Genomic DNA, 22,640 nt, shown 5'->3' on the forward strand with positions numbered 1-22,640 from the left:
GCTTCTATGTATTATATATTTCAGATGATGATGAAAATCTATTGCTCCCAACACCCTACTACAACATGTCTATTTTAAAAGATCTGTTGATCACAGAAAATCAAAATTTACTCAAAGAATCTCTGTGTGTTGACAGTGGTCAGCTAAAAGATGGAATTATTCTTTTAAAAGTTTGGCTCCATCAAAGAGACTTGAATACAGTGAGTATACATATATATTTGTATTGCTTTGTTTTGTTTCCTATGATAAAACATAGTTATTAAACTATTGCTAGTTGGTACAAAATCTAAGTGCCCAAAGCCAAAACCTGAATATTCTATTCAGAGCGAGAAATACTTTATATTGTGAATAATTATTAACTAACAGGTGCAGGTGTGGCTGTGTGGTAAGTAGCTTACTTACTTACCAATCACATGGTTCCAGGTTCATTCCCACTGCGTGGCACCTTGGGCAAGTGTCTTCTACTATAGCCTCGGGCCGGCCGACCAAAGCCTTGTGAGTGGATTTGGTAGACAGAAACTGAAAGAAGCCTGTCGTATCATCATCATCATCATCATCATCGTTTAACGTCCGCTTTCCATGCTAGCATGGGTTGGACGATTTGACTGAAGACTGGTGAAACCGGATGGCAACACCAGGCTCCAGTCTGATTTGGCAGAGTTTCTACAGCTGGATGCCCTTCCTAACGCCAACCACTCAGAGAGTGTAGTGGGTGCTTTTACGTGTCACCCGCACGAAAACGGCCACGCTCGAAATGGTGTCTTTTATGTGCCACCCGCACAAGCCAGTCCAGGGGCACTGGCAACGATCTCGCTCGAAAATCCTACGGGAGCCAGTCAGGCGGTACTGGCAACGGCCACGCTCAAAATGGTGCATCTCATGTGCCACCCGCACAAGAACCAGTCCAGGGGCACTGGCAACGATCTTACTTGGCTTGCCGGGTCTTCTCACGCACAGCACATTTCCAAAGGTCTCGGTCAGTAGTCATCGCCTCGGTGAGGCCCAATGTACGAAGGTCTTGCCTCACCACCTCAGCCCAGGTCTTCCTGGGCCTACCTCTTCCACGGGTTCCCTCAACTGTTAGGGTGTGGCACTTTTTCACGCAGCTATCCTCCTCCATTCTCACCACATGTTCATACCAGCGCAATCGTCTCTCTTGCACGCCACAACTGATGCTTCTAATGTTCAGCTTTTCTCTCAAGATACTTACACTCTGACGGGTATTCACATTGACATTACACATCCAACGGAGCATACTGGCTTCATTCCTTGCGAGCTTACGTATGTCCTCAGCAGTTACAGCCCATGTTTCACTGCCATGTAGCATGGTTGTTCGTACGCATGCGTCATATAGTCTGCCTTTTACTCTGAGTGAGAGACCCTTTGTCGCCAGCAGGGGTAAGAGCTCTCTAAACTTTGCCCAGGCTATTCTTATTCTAGCAGCTACACTTTCAGCGCACCCACCCCCACTACTAACTTGGTCTCCCAGATAGCGGAAGCTATCGACTACCTCTAGTTTTTCACCCTGGAATGAGATAGAAGTTGTTTCCTGTTTGTTTACAGTCTTTATTGCACCTGAACATCTGCCACAAACAAAAACTAACTTGCTAGTTATATATATATATATATATGTATGTATGTATTTGTGTGTCTGTGTTTGTCCCCCTAACATCGCTTGACAACCGATGCTGGTGTGTGTATGTCCCCGTAACTTAGCGGTTCGGCAAAAGAGACCGATAGAATAAGTACTAGGCTTACAAAGAATAAGTCCTGGAGTCGATTTGCTCGACTAAAAGGCGGTGCTCCAGCATGGCCACAGTCAAATGACTGAAACAAGTAAAAGAGTAAAGAGTAACCCTATAAGCATTTCACAAAGTGTAATAGACCATCTTGTCATGAAGAAAAGTTTTAACATTTCAGGCAGAGGCCTTTCCCTTTGAAAAAGCATAAGTTTGTTCTCAGAATTAGAGTAATTGTCAGCAATAGAAGGGTTACATGACTGATGTTGAGGTGAAGGACAAGGTACACTCACTCCATTATTTGCATTTATAATTCTTATATTCCTTTGCAGGGTTATGGTGCTGTGTCTGGTTTTATAATTTCAATGTATGTAGCCTACCTTCTTAAGCTGAAGAGATTGAATAAATTAATGAGTAGCTATCAAGTGTTCCGCACAACCCTGTACAACCTTGGTAAGTTTTTGCTTTGTTTATTCTATACTCTTATTGTTGCTACCATTGAATATTAGTTATTGAGTCATAAATTTATGTAAAAGCAGATTTATTGATGATGGGAAAGTGATGTTGTGGTTGTCATAATTTATAATGATATTTTTTATAATGAAGCAATCATTAGTGTTATAATGTGGCACATAAGATGAACAAAGAGAATGCAGTGATTTCACTTGAAACTTTGACTTTTCAGGGTTTTTTTTTATGCTTACACCTTTTACTTGTGTGTGTGTGTGTGTATATATATATTTATATATATAACAGACATATAATCGGATGTTAAATGATGATGATGATTTATATCTTTTACCAGTGTGTCTATATATATATATATATATATATATATATATATATATATATATATATATATATATATATATATATATATATATAGTTTCTTATTTCTTATTTCTTGACTGCCCACAAGGGGCTACACACAGAGGGGACAAACAAGGACAAACAGATTAAGTTGATTATATCGACCCCAGTGCGTAACTGGTACTTATTTAATCGACCCCGAAAGGATGAAAGGCAAAGTCGACCTCGGCGGAATTTGAACTCAAAGTGTAGTGGCAGACGAAATACCGCTGAGCATTTCGCCCGGCGTGCTAACGATTCTGCCAGCTCGCCGCCTATATATATATATATATATATATATATATATATATATATATATAGTTTCTGTTTACCAAATCCACTCACAAGGGTTTGGTTGGCCAGGGGCTGTAGTAGAAGACATTTGACCAAAGTTCCACTTACAGGGCTGAATCTAAAATCTCTTGCTACACAACCATGCCTGTGCCTAATATATGCACACACATTCCACTGTTTTGAATGGATGTGCCATCTTCTATTGTAAATCTTAACTACAATAGTATGCTGGTACATTGTAACATTACTCTGAGACATTAAAACTGCAACATGCCCGTTCACAGGAATCTAAACCACATATCTATCACTTGCAGGTTCAAGCCTCACCATTGAGCCTGTTTTTATTTTCTGTTTGAATTGGTATTTATATCTAATATCATTTACAGTTAAAATTCTCTAAGTTACTTCAACTGCTCAAGATTTTGTCCAAAATCACTCTTTACAAATGTCTTACCAATTTTAAAAGGAATACGTTGTGTTTAATGAATTTCCTTTTGGTCAGCATTTCCTCAATAAACACTGAAGGGTTCTGGGTAGAATAAGCTATCAGCTGATTCTGTTATATGTGTGCTTGTAACCCTTTAGCATTCAGGTTTTTTGCTAAAAGTAATGCTTATTTACTCTTTTACTTGTTTCAGTCATTTGACTGTGGCCATGCTGGAGCACCGCCTTTAGTTGAGAAAATCGACCCCAGAACTTATTCTTTATAAGCCTAGTACTTATTCTATCGCTCTCTCGGTTGTCAAGCGATGGTAGAGGGACAATCACAGACACACAAACACACATACATACATATATATATATATACGACAGGCTTCTTTCAGTTTCTGTCTACCAAATCCACTCACAAGGCTTTGGTTGGCCCGAGGCTATAGTAGAAGACACTTGTCCAAGGTGCCACGTAGTGGGACTGAACCCGGAACCATGTGGTTCGTAAGCAAGCTACTTACCACATAGCCACTCCTGCGCCTATTCACATTGTTTTGAATTAATCACGAATTATCTTACAGCTTAAAAATTTCTATGATGAGATACTTTATTTTTAGGTTGATATTGTAGTGTAGGTGTGGGAGGCTGGATCTGGATAATATTTGGGAGAATATTTGGGCTGGGTACGACCAGTTTAAATGCTAAAGGGTTGTGTTATATTGATTTACATTCTCAGTAATAATGGATGGATGGGTGGGGTGGCCTTAGTTATATTCAAATGTTTAACTTCTTTTAAAAATTGGTTTCTGCTGTTTCTTTAACTTCACTTACTAGCTTAGAGAAATCTTTTTATTTAGAAAAGCTGGAAATTTTGTTGAATTTGGACTGATTAGATTTAGTAGTGATATATAATTTTCTTTTTTGTTGTTTCTCCTCCAGCAAACAGTGACTGGGTTAAAGATGGTATCAGCTTCTACAATCACGAATCACAAGAAAATGCACCAACTTTAGACAGTTTTATAGAAGCTTTTGATGTAACTTTTGTAGACTCCACTGGATTTCTTAATTTTACAGCTGCTTTATCATCTTATACATTTTTGGAAGTAAGGCATTTCTTTTTGCATTTTACATAGTCTCTGTAATGCATCATGTGTTTTTGTTGGAGGGCAGTTACTACAAATGAGAGTTGACTTGAACAGTGATGTACAATCTAGTATAGAAAGTGAAAGTAGATGTGAGAGGCAGAAATCTGATTATGATACAATGCTCCATGGTTTTGAATTTGACACCTCAGAGTATTTAGAACCTGTTCAAATCTTGCTGTTTCATTGTGTTGAGTCCCAGTTAAACCTTTCCTGAATATATTTCTCACAAAGCACATTGCCCGTAAGTTTCAATTAATTTTGGAAGTAATGAAGAAAGATAGTTGAAGCTTTTGATAAAATAACTAACTTGGCCATTGTTAAACTAGTCTTTGTAAACTAATTTAACATAAAATTATGGAAGGAAGCAGAATACAACCTGAAAATATATTGGATCTGAGTGTGTGTGTGGTTTGTATTTGTATTGGCTGAATTGACTATTCTTAACTTGTCATTGACTTTCAATTTGTGTCCCTCCAGTTGCAACATGAAGCTTCTATGACTCTTGAAATATTGGATTCTCAAAATAGAGATTGTTTCCATACTATTTTCATTCAAAAAATTCCATTTTGCATGCGGTATGACCAGATATTTCAGTAAGTTACCTTTTTTTTGTTTGTTATATTTAATTTTATCTTACTATTCATTATCTACACTGTTATTTGATTGGTAATATTTTAAAATCATTTTATGCAATTCGTAATTTTTAAACAATAACATAAAAATTTGTTGAAGGATTAAAGACTACAGGTTTTAATTTTAGTAACTACAAAAATGGGAAATCTGGGAAATATAAAAGTATCATCTGGTAGGGACTGAACCTCTGGCTTCTAGCTTCCTTGGTGCATTACCGAAGCAAAACCAATTAACATAGTGTCTCCCTCTCTGTAATTTGTCAATGTATTCTAAGATCAAATATTTCTAATTTGGTCTGTAATGAAAATCTTATTGATCAAACTATCAGATGTCCTCATACACAGCTGGTCACAATGCATTTCCATTCTTCCCTTCTTTGCATTGTTCTCTTTTATTTGGACCTGAATCGTTTGACTGTCATTCTCTCATCTTTTTGAAGGTTGTCTGAGAGGTCTCTGCTCATCTCTTGGATACCTCTTGACAACTGCTTGGGTTGACCTGTTACCTCAGCAAAACTTGTATTTTCAGCATTTTGCAATCACATCATTCACCCCATTCTTGAATTACCTAGTTTCGTATATACTCCTTTGATGTTATTCCTAGCTTCGGTTTTTCCACAGCCCTCTTGTGTCATAACCAATCACTGTTCTTTCTTTGTAGTAGCCCATGTTTCACTTGCTTTTAAGGGTGCAGGCAAATTGCTGCTATTGAAGAGTTTGACATGCAGGATCTTGTCCGAGTTGTTTTTTGAACAAATCTTTAATCAGATTAAGCACCTTCCACCCTCTACCTTCTCCAATCTATGCATCATTAGTCATCCCCCACTTCTTATCTACCATTCCCTACATCCACTCTTCAACATTATCTTATCTTTACAGTTGTTTCTTACATCCCCTCTCCTCTTGCTCCCCCACATACTCTTGCACCCACACTCCTCACTTCTGCTCACATTGTACCTTAGGGATCCACCCAAAGACATTACTATTATTTTTGTAGCTCCTACTGATCATTCTCCCCACCCTCCTTTGAAGTGTAACCATGTAACTCTTCTACTTCAAGATACCTACTTTGCTTTCTCTCATATTTTAATCCTTCATCTCTTAGCATAAAACTGCCTCCACACCCCACGTTATTATAGTTTTGTGAACTGCATGCTGACCTCACTAGTACTGGTGGAATGTAAAAAGCACCCACTACTTGCTGTAAAATGGTTGGCATTAGGAAGAACATCCTACTGTAGAAACCATGCCACTAGAGCACAATGCAGTCTTTGAGCCCATTGGATCCTGACAAACTGTCTAACTCGTATGAACATGAAACATGCACATTAAATGATGATGATGATGGTATACAAGGCATAAGCAACCTTTTTCAAGAAATAGATTGCATCAGACAAAGCGGACTACACCAAAAAAAAAAAAAAAAAAAATCCAAGGAACTATCTCATTAGTGTGCAATTCAGAAAGTCCTTCAGGCTGTAGTTTGCCCGTGACTGATAGATGTTTGTGTGTATATTGTATTTTGTATTCACATTGACACTGAAGTTCACAGTGTGAAAATACTTTACTAGTGTTTATATGGTGTATCTACCTACTTAACTAAGTATCTATCTACCATTCTCTTTTCTTTGCTTGCTAGGTTTATATTTCTTAATAGTGCCAGTTATTCATCTCTGCCCCAGCTGGTGGACATCTGAGTAACCATTAAAATTTTACCATCTGATAAATACTTGAATTGGTGTGACACTTAATATCTTTATGCATTCAGCTAAAATAAATAAATACCATCTCTCAATATGTATAAATAAATAAATAAATACCACCTCTCAATATGTATATATATATATATATATACACATATACACTACTCTTCAGTTTGTAACACTAATCTAAATGAGTTTGTGTTTGTAATTATTTATTTGCAGTATCACTGATATGAATGCACTGAAAGAATTATCTACAAAACCAAAATTTTCCCAGAAAAATCTAGACTTTGGTGGGTCTTGTGTTCTAGCAGTTCTTCCAAATCTAATGAACTTCATTCATAAAATTCTATCCAAACGAGTGAGGCATCTCCAAATGAAACCTATAGTTACCTCTAAGGTAAGGTCATTCTCATGATTTTCTTTAGTTCATTTTTTTTTTATTCATAGGAATGGTGCAACTTTATTACAGAATTTATTATAGAATTTGACGGTGACAAATGTTACTGTTGATAACTGCTACATATTTAACTACTCTAAATGTCAGTATTGCAGTCATTATTTTTTTGCTGAAAACAGCTGCATCAAGAAGTGTCAATCTCTAATTGTGGAGGGAATGTGTGGATAGGGTAGATCCAGAAACGTGTGATGAAGTGGTGAGAAAGGATCTTCAGATTTTGGGCCTCACAGAGGGGATGACAAGGGACCGAGACTTCTGGTGGTTTGCTGTGCTTGAGAAGATGCATCAGGCTAAGTAAAATCATGGTTGTCCTTGCATACAGGCATGTCCCTTGCATCCCTCTTCAGTTGAGCAATCCTAATCTTGCAGGCTTGTGGGTGCTGGTGCCATGTAAAGGCACCCGTGCTAATGCTGCATAAAAGCCCCCATGCCAGTGCTGTGTAAAAGCACCCAATATGCTCTGTAAAATGGTTGGCATTAGAAAGGGCATCCGACTGTAGAAACCATGCCAAAACAGACAAGGAACCTGGACAGCTCTTCAGCTGGCCAGCTCCTGTCACACTGTCCAACCCATGCCAGCATGGAAAGCAAATATTAAATGATGATGATGATGACTTTACTGGGGCACTACCTTATCTTAACTCCAGATATTTTTTTTTTATTGATCTCTGAAAGCTGACAGGCAAAGTAGGCATTAATATTTGAACTTAGTACATAAAGGGCTGTAACCAAATATCAGTGTGGTATTTGGATTACTGCTTTAGTCTACACTGTTATTCATTTGGTATTCAAACAATGTTTAGAGAAATCTGTTAAATAAATCTGTTCTTTGTTTTGATAACTGATAGTTACTGATATCTAGTTTTGATTTATTAATAAATAGTTTTCTTTTCTACAGTGGTCAGTCAATGAAGAACCACCACACAATTCTTTAAAGTGTTTGACTTTTGGTCTCAGTTCAGATGAGGAACATTGCTACAGTATTATGGAGAAAGGACCCCCAGCTGACCACCAAGATGTAAGTTTATTGAAATTCACTTTAAGCAATGTTTTATATTTATTACTGAAGTTAGTTACTCAGCAATGTCATCAACATAAAAAACAATAGTTAATGTTAATATGTTTAATATAGTATTAATAATCGGATTAAAAATTATAATTCGTTCAATGAATGGTTATTATTTAATTATGTCTGCAATTATTCTGAGGAGGTTTAATAAGTCATATCTGGCCAGACAGAATAATATGATAATGTAGTATTGAATACATATCATCAGCCACATTTTATCCTTGTTCCATTTTATTACATTCATCTTTACCTCTATCTGTCACTCTCCTCTCACAGGCTAATAAACTTATCCATCCACTCTTCCTGATTCTTAGTATTCTTTCATACTCACTTGTATTTTGAGAGCATGCTCTGACACCTTGTCATCACTGTCATTGTCATCATGCCAGTTATTCTCTCTCACCGTTATAAATGCAAACACCTGGGCCTGCCCTATTGTACTTTAGCCTCTCAACACCTGGCATAAAGCCACCGCCAATTCTATTACAGTCCCCTTTCATCAAGGAGTCTTTTTATTTGTCTTGCAAGTTACTTGGTAACTGTATTAGCCAGTGTCATGAGAATATGCACTCAGCATATCTTTTAAAGTGGTTGGTGCTAGGAAGGGCACCAGACTGTGGAAACCATACCAAAACAAATGTTAGATTCATATCTTGTTGATCCCGTCCAATTATCCAACCCATGCCAGCATGGCAGATAGATGTTGAATGATGATCATAATATATATATATATATCATCATCATCATCATCATCGTTTAACGTCTGCTTTCCATGCTAGCATGGGTTGGACGATTTGACTGAGGACTGGTGAAACCGGATGGCAACACCAGGCTCCAATCTAATTTGGCAGAGTTTCTACAGCTGGATGCCCTTCCTAACGCCAACCACATATATACAAACCATAAAAATTTGGGAAGTGTATATATTTATTTAACCACTTGCCATCCTTAATATTATAGCTGTTTCACAGCCTTTCTCATGTAGCAATAAATTTAGTATGGAATAAATTATGCTTACGCGTTTGTATTAAATAGGCATGTTATACATTATAAAATACAATTGTACATTTACATATCAAAGCAAATAAAGAAAGCTAGCTCATCAGATCAGAACATCATGGTTACACCAACGAGTTGAATCATTGGTGTAATCATGATGTTCTGATGAGCTAGCTTTCTTTATTTGTGCATATGCAATTGTATTGCATAATGTATAGTATGCATATTAATGCAAGCATTTAAGCATAATTTATTCCATATTGAATCTATTACTATGTGAAAAAGGCTGTAAAATGGCTGTAATCCTTGGATGTCAAGTGGATAAATATATTCACCTCTCATATATCCTGAATTTTTATGTTTTATACTCCTCATGAAGTAGTTTTATCAGTTCGACCTTCTGGATTTCAGTTGCATGGACACTCTGCATTACACTTCTCTGTATTGTATTGCCATGTGGTCTGATAGCAAAGTCCATTAGAGAAGCTTCCTGTGATAGCCACATGATTCTCTGAATCAATAACTTATATTACTAATTTCGATTCCCAGACTGGGCGTTGTGTTCTTGATTAAAACACTTAATTTTGCATTGAACTGCACTTGTTTCATCATCTGCTATGCAGTACATTGTGCACTTGTACAGGTAATGTCGATTTGATTGAGTGGAGGAGCATATCCAAACATTTGATCACTATAAACAAATCATCTGTGTGGTTGTTCAGCAAGAAATTGCTGAACTCTCATATGCCATCTATCGATGGGAAAGACCATGATATACATATATAAAAGGGTATTTATTTAAAACAACAATGGTGCATTTACTGAAAAAGTGTTTCTTGAACACTCAACCCAAAAGAGGCAAATAAAATGAACAGTTTTTTTCTTTGAATATTAGGCTAAAGAATTCCGAGAACTTTGGTCAGGGAAATCTGAATTGAGAAAATTTAAAGACGGTACCATTTGTGAGGCTGTCATTTGGCTCAACAAACCAACTATGTACAAGAAAAGGATGATTTTTTATGAAATTATTTCTTTTATGTTAAATACGTAAGTATTTTTAGTTGAAACTTCATGCAATTTTAAAATTTTATTGATTTAAAAAAAAAAATTTACATTTATTGTATATCCAGTTTTAGTATTATTTCTTTATAAGTCTGAGAATTTGTTGATTTCTATTTTAGTTGCGTTGATCAGGTTGTGTATATCTTCTTACTCTGTGATCACTTTTTGAAACTAGCCAATGGTCTTTCAAGTCAAATTGTACCACCTTCTTAAAAGAACTGGGTATTTAAACATAAATGTGTTATGACAGGATGGTCATGAATGGAACACTTGATCTAAGCTCTATTGGGTCAGGTTGACCTGAGGCTAAACAACTACTGGTTTAAAAGTTGCTATTTTAATTTCTTCTATAGTGTGTATCAGTTGGTGATCAATTTTGCTGAAAATTACATCCACTGTACAACAAACAAGATATCATGTTTATGAAGTTTATTTGGGAGTTAGTTATTGGTTATAAACATTTCAAGTGACATTAATTATTAAATGGCTGCTTTGTAGACACCTTGAAGATATGTGGCTATGTTAAGGCACTTTTGAGTAAGAATGGTACTTTGGGTCACAAACTTGCTTATTTCCATAATGTTTATTGAACTAGTTTTGCCTTTCCCTTCTCTTCTAATTCTATCAGCGATTTTCACCACACCAAATAGTTAAGCAGCACCAAAACCTTCATCACCATTTTTGCTTCCAGGGAAACACTTGATAATACTAAGATCTTCTCCGCTGATGGTTTATTAGCAAGTAAATACCAGCAATCCTGCTACAATTCTTTTCTAAGATCAAGCAGTTGCTTTTGGACTTACTTCCCTGGCGAGGAAACATGACTAGAGTTGTCATCATTGCTATTAAAAACTGGACTCACTCACTTCTGCATTCTGTATCTAAATTTCATTAAACTTTCAGGGGTATCTTCTGTGGGATTTTTTTCATTCCCAAATCTTTACTAATATATATATATATATATATATATATATATATATATATATACACATATATATATATACACACACTAATCCATTTCTGTTCTATTGATTTTTTTTTTATTATACCCATTAGGCTAAAGCAGTCCTTAGAAGGTAGAAGCTTTTCTTCAGTGTCAGGTTTTGAATGTTATTTCCATTTGTTTAGCTCCAGGTTACTCCTGATTGAGCAGACATTGCAGTTGCTGTGCCATTGTCTGGCTTTGTTGCCACCATTCTCCCAGGAGGACGTACAGCTCATTCTGCTTTTAAATTACCACTAAACCTAGCCACAAGTGACTGTCTAATTTGTAACATATGCAAAGATTCATAAGCAAAGGTGTTGCAGCTTTTTTTCCTCCCTGGTATAGTATATATTAGACTGCTGTATCTAACGTATCCTTCCCTGTTTTAAGTTGCTTGCTTTATAGTAACTCTGCATATTTCTGTTTCTAATTTTTCCAGATACTTCTCTATTCCACCGGAAGCTATTGTATTTCCTGCAACTTGTATTGAATCCATCCTAACTCTTCCTAAAGAAGCTAGTCCAGAGGAGGATTATGGCACAGGTGAAGAAGCCAGCATTAAAGTAAACCAAGCCTGTGATAAACTTAGGAAAATTATTAGCGACATTAAAATTACTGTTGATATCAAAGATATTCAAGGAATTTCTCCTGTTTTTCGATTTGCTGAGGTATCTCTCCAAAATTCCACTTTTACATTTTTACTTCTTTTAAACAAATATTCAGGATGTGGTGTTAGACTTTGCAATTTGTACCTTTACTGATTCCACTAAGTTAGTTATGGCCATGTTGGGGCATGATAAATTATATATTAGTGATTTGGATATTTAACCAGTTGACTAATAATAAAGGAGTGGAATTGAACTACTGCATGTGTTAATAATATTGACATAATGACCATCCCTAGACACAACAAAATATATATTTTTTCCCTTCAGTTTATTCCTAGTTTGACCTAGACTCAGTATGATCAAAGGCACTCCAGTCATGACCGTCTTGCTTTATATGTATATCAGACCACATTTTAAAAAAGGAAGGACACATTGTCTATATTTGTTCTTCTTTGTAGTGTTTCGCTCTTATAGGACATATGTTAAATGTTCGTAACTGAAAGTTACACAGCTCACTGGAATACCTTTGATTATAGGTTTGTGTGATTAATAATCTAGAGTAAAAAAAATAAATAACAATTCTGTCTTCCTCATCAGCTGTTTGATGTTTTTCAAAGATTGTGTTCTAATTTTAGGTTCAATTCTTTTAATACCTGAATCTGCCCCTGTTTCTTATGATACAAACCTCTTTTAGTAGTTTGGCAAAAGAGACCGCTAAAATAAGTACTTGGCTTGCAAAGAGTAAGTCCTGGGGTTGATTTCTTTGAATAACAAACATTTTAAGGCAGTGCTCCAGCATGACCCACAATCAAATAACTGAAACAAGTAAAAGAATAAAAGAATTAATAATAACAAAGTTAGTTTACTAAATTTGTCATTATTTTCAAAATTGATTGATTGATGATCAATTGATCCATAGCTGGCAGCTGGAGGTGGAGGCTGTCTTCTCAACCAATACACTGCTGGATGACAATCTCTGGTGATGGTGTTATTCCATGCTTTCTGATCTATGGCTCAAGATCAACTTCAGATCTTCTTCAGTTTGTTTTGCCCATGTCTTCTTTGGGCTGCTACCACCACAAAAGTGTGGTAGTCTTCCAGTGCCCATCCTGTAGACATGGCCAAACCACTAGCCTGATATGCTAGACTTGGTCTTCAATGGTTGGTTATTGCTGGCGTTGTTCTCGGATGTTTGAGATTTGGTTGCGTAGAGAGACACCAAGGATCTGATGACACCACATTCCAAACAAGTGCCTCAGATCATTAATTAAACCAAAGGCTGTGTATTTCAACAGAGCTGAAGTAACAAAAGGATGGAGTCTTTGATAAAATGAAAATGTAAATTTTCTAAAAGGAAATTGAAACAGAGATACCATGTATTTATTTGTTATTAGTCTGCATAATCATTGTTTTCCACACTGACATATGTTGGTTGGATTTTCTGAGGCTGTGTTTTCTATTGTTCCTGACACCAACCCTTTAGTATCCTCTTAAAGCACATAAAGGAACACAATGTAGCATTACTGAACCAGGATACATCTGATATTATTTGTAATTAGGAAATATGTTATTGAAGAATAATAAGAATAAACTAAACAATATTTCTGTATGTCAGTGTCAGAATATGCAGATGGAGTCAATCCATATTAATACTTTTCTTCCCAATGCAGGTTTTTAAATTAATTTTTTTGTTTCTTTTCTTGAGGTATTTCCTGCTCTTGGTTGCAGAGATTCACCAAATTGTTTGTCTCAGAAAAACCGAAACATCCCAAGTCCTGATCTTTGTCCTCATTATTGTCCTGTTGTCACTGGTAGGAATTTTGTTATGCTTTATATATATATTTTATCACATTTTTTTTTACATTGGTGTTGTTTTAACTCTGATGGAGCAGACCTCTGTTCAAAGATATTCTATATGTGACCATCCTGTCTTGGAAGGGTGTTATGTACGACTACTACATAATTCACCTTCTATCTAATGTCTCCTTCCTTCACTGTTTGTAAGGCTGTGTGATTTGATAGAGATATAGTTGTTATTTCTAGTAAGTTATGATGTAGAATAGATTCTACATGGTAACTCAACCAAGGTCACATTCTTCCTTTTGTCATCCAAGGTTTCCTCAATTCCGACCCAATTTTGATTTGTTATCTAGTAACTGTTTCACCATTATACTTTTGCAGTGGCAATTATTTGAAAGAATTTATGCAACTAAATTTACTCCATTAATTACAATCCAGTGAACAAAAGAAATCTTTTTTCAGTGGAACTTCCATTTGACTTAATGCTAAATATGTTGATGGAAAGGCCAAAACTACTTCGAGTGTCATCAAAAGAAAAAAAAATTGGAAATAATGAAATTCTCACAGGATACTTTCAACTACTTATAGGGAATTTCCATTGATGACGTATGTCAGCAGGGAAAAGTGGGTGTAAAATAATACATATAATCACCCTTACCTATCATTGACACCATGTTAGTAGGCTACCTGTCTTCTGTATGATAGTTATATGTGTGTATACTTTCAGATTATATGTATATTTGTGTGTAAGTGTTTATATGATTGTGTGTATTGTATATTTGCATATATGTATCTAAGACATATCCATTCACCGTTAGATGGTGGTGTGAGGGACAAACGTGCACACACACACACACACATGTATATATATGTGTGTCTATATATATGTATATGTATGTGTGTATATATATATATATATATATATATAGTGGGGTTGTGTTAACCGCACGTGGAGAAATAATAGGAAAATGAAAAATAATAAGATAGAATGCTAAACTGAAAGCATATTTTGATATAGATGTGTAAAAAGGATTTCTAACCGGCTTTCATTGCATGGCAAATTTTCAAGAAGAGGGAGAATGAAATGTTTTTTTACAAAAAAGTAAAAAATAATATCACAGCCACCTCATGTTTGTGGTTTACTCAGCCACCATACAATGGTCACATAATATCTGGCTCCCTGGATAAATGCTATAATACACCTCATCAATGATGAATTTTCTGATATTTCTAAACAAACTTTTTGTTGTTCATTGCAGTTCTGTGTATGGTTGGAACACAAGGACAGGATCCTGAGGATCTTGAGACGTTATATCGTTTGAAGGCGCTCTATCTCTTAGAACTAATGAAGAGTTTACAAAAGAAATTTAAACTTGTAATTTCATATCATAAACAATATTTAGATATTCTGGTGGTAAGTAGTAAACTCTGTTTCCCTATGATTCTTTTAGCTGTTATTGGAAATGCGGATTGGCAATGAGAAGGGCATTTGGCCATAGAAAATCTGTGTTAACAAATTTCATCTGACCTATGTCACCATGGCAAAGTAAACATTAAAATGTATGCTTGTATATGTATATATATATTCTCTCTCTCTCTATCTATCTATCTATTCTATCTCTCTCTCTCTGAATCACCACTTTCTTCCACCACTTCCTCTTCGACTTGCACGCGAACCCAAACATATAACCAGTTCACTTCCCAACTTCATCCCAATTCGTATTGGAATTTCTATGCTGATAGAACACACGACAAAGCTCACTTAGCCCGCGGTACGTCCGCCCTCTCACCCCGTCCACCAGTACCGGAAGTTTTTAGATCATCTTCCGCGAACACTGCCAGTGACCTTATACCCCCACCTCTTATCGACCTTATAGTGCATAAAGATTGGGTAGTATATGAAGGTTGTAGGTATTGTTTTGTTTATGAATTCTGCCAAATGCAAGCTTTCTTTTCAGGTTCACGACACTGCCTACCCCCGTCCCAGGGTCACACGGGCCCACTCCTCTGACACCCACTCCTCCCACACTGTCAGGATTGGCACTCTCAACGTCGGCATGCTGAAAGGTAGGTCTGGTGAGATTGTTGAGATGCTTGAACGGCGACGCGTAGATATGTGCTGCATCCAAGAAGTAAGATGGAGAGGAGGTTCTGCGAGGTTCCTCACAGGCAAAGAACATAGGTACAAGATTTTCTGGGCAGGAAACACTGACGGGGTCGGAGACGTAGGGATACTTCTAGCAGAGAAATGGGTTGATAAGGTAATCGAGGTAGTTAGAGTATGTGACAGAGTACTTAAGATTAGACTAGTGCTTCATCATAGGCTAGCTACTGTCATCTCAGCCTATGCCCCTCAACCGGGGCTACCGGATGGTCTGAAAGACCAATTCTATGACACCCTCTTGCAAACTACCTCGTCGACAAGTGACAGGGACCTTCTCTTTGTGGCTGGTGACTTCAATGGTCATGTCAGACGTCGTGCTGGAGGCTTCCATGGCATACATGAAGGCTATGGCTTCAGTTCCCGCAATGAGGAAGGAACCAGACTGCTGGAGTTCTGTGATGCAACCGATCTTACGGTTTGCAATACCAACTTCAGGAAACCTGCCTGTCACCTAGTCACCTACCGATCCGGCAGACACTCTAGCCAAATCGATTACATCCTCGCCAGAAATAGAGAAAGAGGGAGGCTTATAAATGCCAAAACCCTCCCCGGCGAAGAATGTACACCCCAACACAGATTAGTAGTCAGCGACTTCGAGATCAAGGCAATATGGGTGCCCAGAAGTAGACCGGCTTGGAGGAGAAGGGTATGGAAGCTTAAAGACCCTGCAAATGGACAGAGTCTTAGAGACAAGTTACTTGAAGCATTTGACGAAATAGAAGGGGATATAGCATCATACAACGTGGAAGACAATTGGAGATTTCTGCGGGACAACCTGTTGAGAGCCACCGTCGAGATCGGTGGCTGGTGTAAAGTCCCCTCTCGACCCAGAGTAACGTGGTGGTGGAACAAGGAGGTAGATGGGGCTATTAGACAAAAGAAACAGGCTTGTAAGGACTGGAAGAACGGTGGTAGCAGGGAATTGTACCAATCTGCCAGAAGGGAAGCTAGGCGACAGGTTTATTTAGCCAGAGGGGAAGCAGATAAGAAAAGATTTGCCAATGTTCTGCGCCGTGAGGACCAAAGACTCGAGGTATTTCGTGTTGAAAGACAGTGTAGGAGAGAGAATAGTGATGTCGTAGGAGAGAAATGTGTTCGCATGGTTGATGGTACACTTGCACTAAATGAGGATGCAAAGAAAGAGGTCTGGAGATGCCACTACGATAGATTGCTTAATAAAGAGAATGAATGGGAGAAAGAGAGCCTGCCGTATGTCGACCCAACAGAGGGACCAGCTATCCGAGTTGACAGTACCAGGGTAGATAAAGCAATTAAGAGTATGAAGACAGGGAAAGCCCCCGGCCCATCAGGAATCACTGCAGAGATGCTCAAAATATCTGGCAGTGTTGGCTACAGCCTAGTCACCCGTATTATGAACCAGGTGATACACGAAGGAGTCATACCCAATGACTGGTGTAGCAGCACCATAGTCAACTGCTACAAAGGTAAAGGTGACGCTTTAGATACAAATAATTACAGAGGCATTAAGCTGTTAGATCAGGTTATGAAAGTTACGGAGAGGGTCATAGCCCAACTAATTAGGGAGCGAATCAATTTAGATGAGATGCAGTTTGGGTTCGTGCCAGGTAAAAGCACCACTGATGCCATATTTCTAGTGAGACAGCTGCAGGAGAAATACCTAGCCATGGATAAACCTCTGTACCTGGCCTTTGTTGACATAGAAAAGCCTTTGACAGGGTCCCTCGATCCCTTATCTGGTGGTCAATGATGAAACTTGGGATAGAAGAATGGTTAGTGAGAGCTGTGCGAGCCATGTACAGAGATGCTGCCAGTAAGGTGAGGGTTGGAAATGAGTACAGTAATGAATTCCGGGTAGAGGTAGGGGTCCACCAAGGTTCCGTCCTCAGTCCCCTCCTATTTATCATAGTCCTCCAGGCGATCACAGAGGAATTCAAGACAGGTTGCCCCTGGGAGCTCCTCTATGCTGATGACCTTGCACTAATTGCGGAGTCACTATCAGAACTAGAGAAGTTTCACGTGTGGAAGCAAGGACTAGAATCGAAGGGCCTTAGAGTCAACCTAGCAAAAACCAAAATCCTAATAAGTAGGAAAGTAGATAAAACACAAACCCCTTCAGGTAGATGGCCCTGCTCGGTATGTAGAAAAGGAGTAGGTAGTAACTCTATAAGATGTACCCGGTGCAAGCTATGGACACATAAGAGGTGCAGCAATATCAAAGGCAGATTACCTAAGAAGTTAGTTTTTGTATGTGGCAGATGTTCAGGTGCAATAAACACTGTAAACAAACAGGAAACAACTTCTATCTCATTCCAGGGAGAAAAACTAGAGGTAGTCGATAACTTCCGCTATCTGGGCGACCAAGTTAGTAGTGGGGGTGGGTGCGCTGAAAGTGTAGCTGCTAGAATAAGAATAGCCTGGGCAAAGTTTAGAGCACTTTTACCTCTGCTGGCGACAAAGGGACTCTCACTCAGAGTAAAAGGCAGACTGTATGATGCATGTGTACGAACAGCCATGCTACATGGCAGTGAAACATGGGCTGTGACTGGTGAGGACATGCGTAAGCTCGCAAGGAATGAAGCCAATATGCTCCACTGGATGTGTAATGTCAGTGTGCATACCTGTCAGAGTGTAAGTATCTTGAGAGAAAAGCTGAACATTAGAAGCATCAGTTGTGGTGTGCAAGAGAGACGATTGCGCTGGTATGGACATGTGGTGAGAATGGATGAGGATAGCTGCGTGAAAAAGTGCCACACCCTAACAGTTGAGGGAACCCGTGGAAGAGGTAGGCCCAGGAAGACCTGGGCTGAGGTGGTGAGGCAAGACCTTCGTACATTGGGCCTCACCGAGGCGATGACTACTGACCGAGACCTTTGGAAATGTGCTGTGCGTGAGAAGACCCGGCAAGCCAAGTAAGATCGTTGCCAGTGCCCCTGGACTGGTTCTTGTGCGGGTGGCACATGAGATGCACCATTTTGAGCGTGGCCATTGCTAGTACCGCCTGACTGGCCTTCGTAGGATTTTCGAGCGAGATCGTTGCCAGTGCCCCTGGACTGGCTCTTGTGCGGGTGGCACATGGGATGCACCATTTTGAGCGTGGCCGTTGCCAGTACCGCCTGACTGGCCTTCATAGGATTTCCGAGCAAGATCGTTGCCAGTGCCACTGGACTGGCTCTTGTGCAGGTGGCACATAAAAGACATCATTTTGAGCGCGGCCGTTGCCAGTACCGCCTGACTGGCTCTCGTGCAGGTGACACGTAAAAGCACCCACTACACTCTCGGAGTGGTTGGCGTTAGGAAGGGCATCCAGCTGTAGAAACCTTGCCAGATCAGACTGGGGCCTGTTGCAGCCTCCTGGCTTGCCGTCCAACCCATGCTAGCATGAAAATCGGCCATTAAACAATGATGATGATTACACACACCGTTTATCTGTTTCAGTCATTAGACTGTGGCTATACTGGGGCATTGCTTGCAGAACTTTAAGTTGAATCAATCCCAGTACTTATTTTTGTTTTAAAGCGTGGTACTTATTCTATCAGTTCTTTTTGCTGAACTGCTAGGTTAACAAACCAACATCAGTCAAGCAGTGGTGGGGACAAACATAAGCATACAACACACGCATACACACACACAACACACACACACACACAACACACAATGAGCTCCTTTTATTTTCTATCTAACAAATTCACTCACAAGGCTTTGGTTGGCCTGAGGTTATAATAGATGTTTGCCCAGGGTGCCACACAGAGGGACTGAACCTGGAGCATGTGGTTGGGAAGCAAGCTTCTTACCATGCAGCCACACTTGCCCCTAAATAGATATGATGGGCTCTCCACCAACCACTTTATAGAGTGTGTTGGATGCATTTTATTGTGCCACAAACACTAGAGTGTTATGTCCTTGACAAAATTAAAGGCTCTTCCTGACCCTGTGTTGTCTATTTGTTTGCCAACCACTTCACAGTGTGTATTTGGTATATTTTATTATGGCATTAATGAGGCTGTCTCGTTTCTGATAAGGTGAATAAAAGTGAATAAAAGAAACAAAGTGATTGAGTCAAATGTGATTAATGAGAGAGAATTATGGATAGTGATAGAGGTGGTTAAATGTTAAGAGTGATTGATAGATGTTAATAACAAGTGTCTTAAGGCAAGTGAGTGATGCTTGCAAGTGTAGAAAAGATAATGGTTGAATGTAAGGGTGAATTGGCAGAGTTGTTAGTGTTAGACAGTGGAGGCGCAATGGCCCAGTGGTTAGAGCAGCGGACTCGCGGTCATAGGATCGCGGTTTCGATTCCCAGACCGGGCGTTGTGAGTGTTTATTGAGCGAAAACACCTAAAGCTCCACAAGGCTCCGGCAGGGGATGGTGGCTAACCCTGCTGTACTCTTCCACCACAGCTTTCTCTCACTCTTTCTTCCTGTTTCTGTTGTACCTGTATTTCAAAGGGCCAGCCTTGTCACACTGTGTCACGCTGAATATCACCGAGAACTACGTTAACGGTACACGTATCTGTGGAGTGCTCAGCCACTTGCACGTTAATTTCACAAGCAGGCTATTCCATTGATCAGATCGACTGGAACCCTCGACGTCGTAAGCGACGGAGTGCCAACACTATAGTGTTAGACAGAATGTCTTGTGGTATTTGTTTTGATAACACTGTACTAAGTTCAAATCTCACTCAGGATAACTTTGCTGGTTATCTTTTTGAGGTTGCTACAAAGAAGTATCGATCCAGTGTGTTGGACTAGATACCATGAAGTTTTTATTCTGGTTCTGCATTCAGAATTCAAATCTCACCATGGCCTACTTGGGTGATAGACTTGATATGTTGTCTGGTTTAACACCACCAGCACTTGGCCCTTGGGTGCATTTAGAAAGTCCATTCTGTTGTGAGCATTCAGGCCAGGACTTAAGTTAGATGATATCTCCCATTTCCACTAATTTCAGAGACCCTGTATTGGGTTTATGGGCACTGCTTTATTTCCTGGCTAATGCAAAAAAATCTGATGCAAAAAGCATTCCTTAAACATAGGCTACATTAGCTTCTTGATAATAGCAATAATGTTTAGAGAATGTTACCAAACATTTTCATTGCTGGTATCTGGTGCTACCTACAAATATCATTAAATTACTTTCAAAATATAAATCAGATTGTTGAATCAAATTTTTTATAAATTTAGTTGAATTTTGGAATAATTCGTCTAATATTACTTCGAATTGTTTTTTTCATCTTTTATAGTATTATATGCAGAATTTATTCGTGTTATCGTAATTAATGTAATGGACATTAAAAAACTTAATTTGAAATACCACCAACTTAATTACATTTCTAATTAACCTGTTAATGTCTGAATAATGATTTTCTGTAAAGAATGGATGATAGATGAGCTGAGGTTCACAGTCAGGGTCTTGAACATATCTAAGATCAACCCCTTCAAACTGTTTCCTTTTTATATTGGTATGTTTTGTCTTTTTGTTATTTAGGATGAAATTGTGTTCCGGTTAAAGTTGTGTTTCAATCCAGAAATAGAACTATTAAAGGAGCCACATACTAGTGTCGAAGGAGAAAAGGTTCACAGTAATGAGTCCCTCTGTTTATGGGCTGAGACGAGGGTCATGCCAAAACTGACCAGTGTACTTCGTGGGTAAGTTCCTCTTTGCTTTTGAATGTAGAGTTAGGTGCTGTATAAATGGTTCAGAATAGTGGGTTTCCAGGCCTGCAAATGGATTGAAGATGTGTGTTTCACTGTAAGAATAATTGTGGCATCTATAAATGGCTGAATGCCCTTGTATTCCAAGATAGAAATCATTATTATCTTAATTGTAACACCAATGTCATACTTTAGGTAAATTATTACGCATTTGGTTTTATTATTGTTTTTACTGTGGAAGTATGTCTGACTTTTTTTCTGGTTACAGTCTTGGTCAACAACACCAAACTTATGGCCTTGTTGTACGTTTAGCCAAGCGCTGGCTCGCAGTCCATTTCTTATCTGATGACATTCCTGCTATAGCAATTGAGTTACTGGTGGCAAGTCTGTTTTTAGATCCTTATCCATTTGAAGTACCACGGTAAGTTATTGTTTCTTTTTTATAAGTTTTTCTCTAAATAGATAAAACGATAATGATAATAGAAGCAAAGGAAGTGTTATTTTCATCTGTCTTGATTTTAGAGTTACCACTTTAGCACTTTTTATAATATATATATTATTTTATATGTCATTGCAATTAACATTACTATAAAATTTAATAGACATGTTGCTGAACCAATTCCTTTAAGTTGTAGTAGATTACTGTAACAGTGAAGGCTGTGTTTGGCTGCTTGGTTCTGGTGTCTATCAAGCTATTAGCACCCTGAATTGGCAATACAACTGATTCCACCAGATAGTTAGGAAAAAGGAAAAGCCTGAAGATATGATGTTGTTCAGGAAAATCTATTGGTGACACTGCGCAACGAGAACCAACATTACTTTTGGTTCCTGTTTGAGACAATGTTCCATCTAGTGTCCTGCAGTGCAGGTGGTACTAATATGTAATGAGTTCACAATATTTCATGTTGGTTTGTAACTTAAGTGGCTTTAACATTTTCGCTGATAAAAGGTGAATTTTTAATAATTTCTACTTTTCATTCCTGAACTATTGGTATGTAGTTATGCTTATCTAAATGTAAGATGCACAGGAAAATGAATTTAAAAACAGATCGTTATATTATTGAAGTT

General features: G+C 38.3%; 1 protein-coding gene across 2 annotated transcripts in view; it reads left to right on the forward strand.

Annotated features, from left to right (window-relative positions):
• Positions 1-22,640, forward strand: part of LOC106871530 (nucleolar protein 6) — a 36,194-nt gene that overhangs the window by 5,629 nt on the left and 7,925 nt on the right. For both annotated transcript variants that reach the window (XM_014918029.3, XM_014918030.3), the window contains exons 7-18: positions 25-200; positions 2,072-2,192; positions 4,251-4,414; positions 4,934-5,049; positions 7,014-7,191; positions 8,150-8,269; positions 10,215-10,366; positions 11,806-12,034; positions 13,680-13,785; positions 15,034-15,188; positions 21,406-21,566; positions 21,841-21,993. In XM_014918029.3, coding sequence (XP_014773515.2) covers positions 25-200; positions 2,072-2,192; positions 4,251-4,414; positions 4,934-5,049; positions 7,014-7,191; positions 8,150-8,269; positions 10,215-10,366; positions 11,806-12,034; positions 13,680-13,785; positions 15,034-15,188; positions 21,406-21,566; positions 21,841-21,993 — 1,831 coding nt within the window. The remainder of the gene's footprint in view (positions 1-24; positions 201-2,071; positions 2,193-4,250; positions 4,415-4,933; positions 5,050-7,013; positions 7,192-8,149; positions 8,270-10,214; positions 10,367-11,805; positions 12,035-13,679; positions 13,786-15,033; positions 15,189-21,405; positions 21,567-21,840; positions 21,994-22,640) is intronic.

The sequence above is a fragment of the Octopus bimaculoides genome, chromosome 3, assembly GCF_046866305.1.
Source record: "Octopus bimaculoides isolate indiv1 chromosome 3, ASM4686630v1, whole genome shotgun sequence".
Lineage (NCBI taxonomy): Eukaryota > Metazoa > Mollusca > Cephalopoda > Octopoda > Octopodidae > Octopus > Octopus bimaculoides.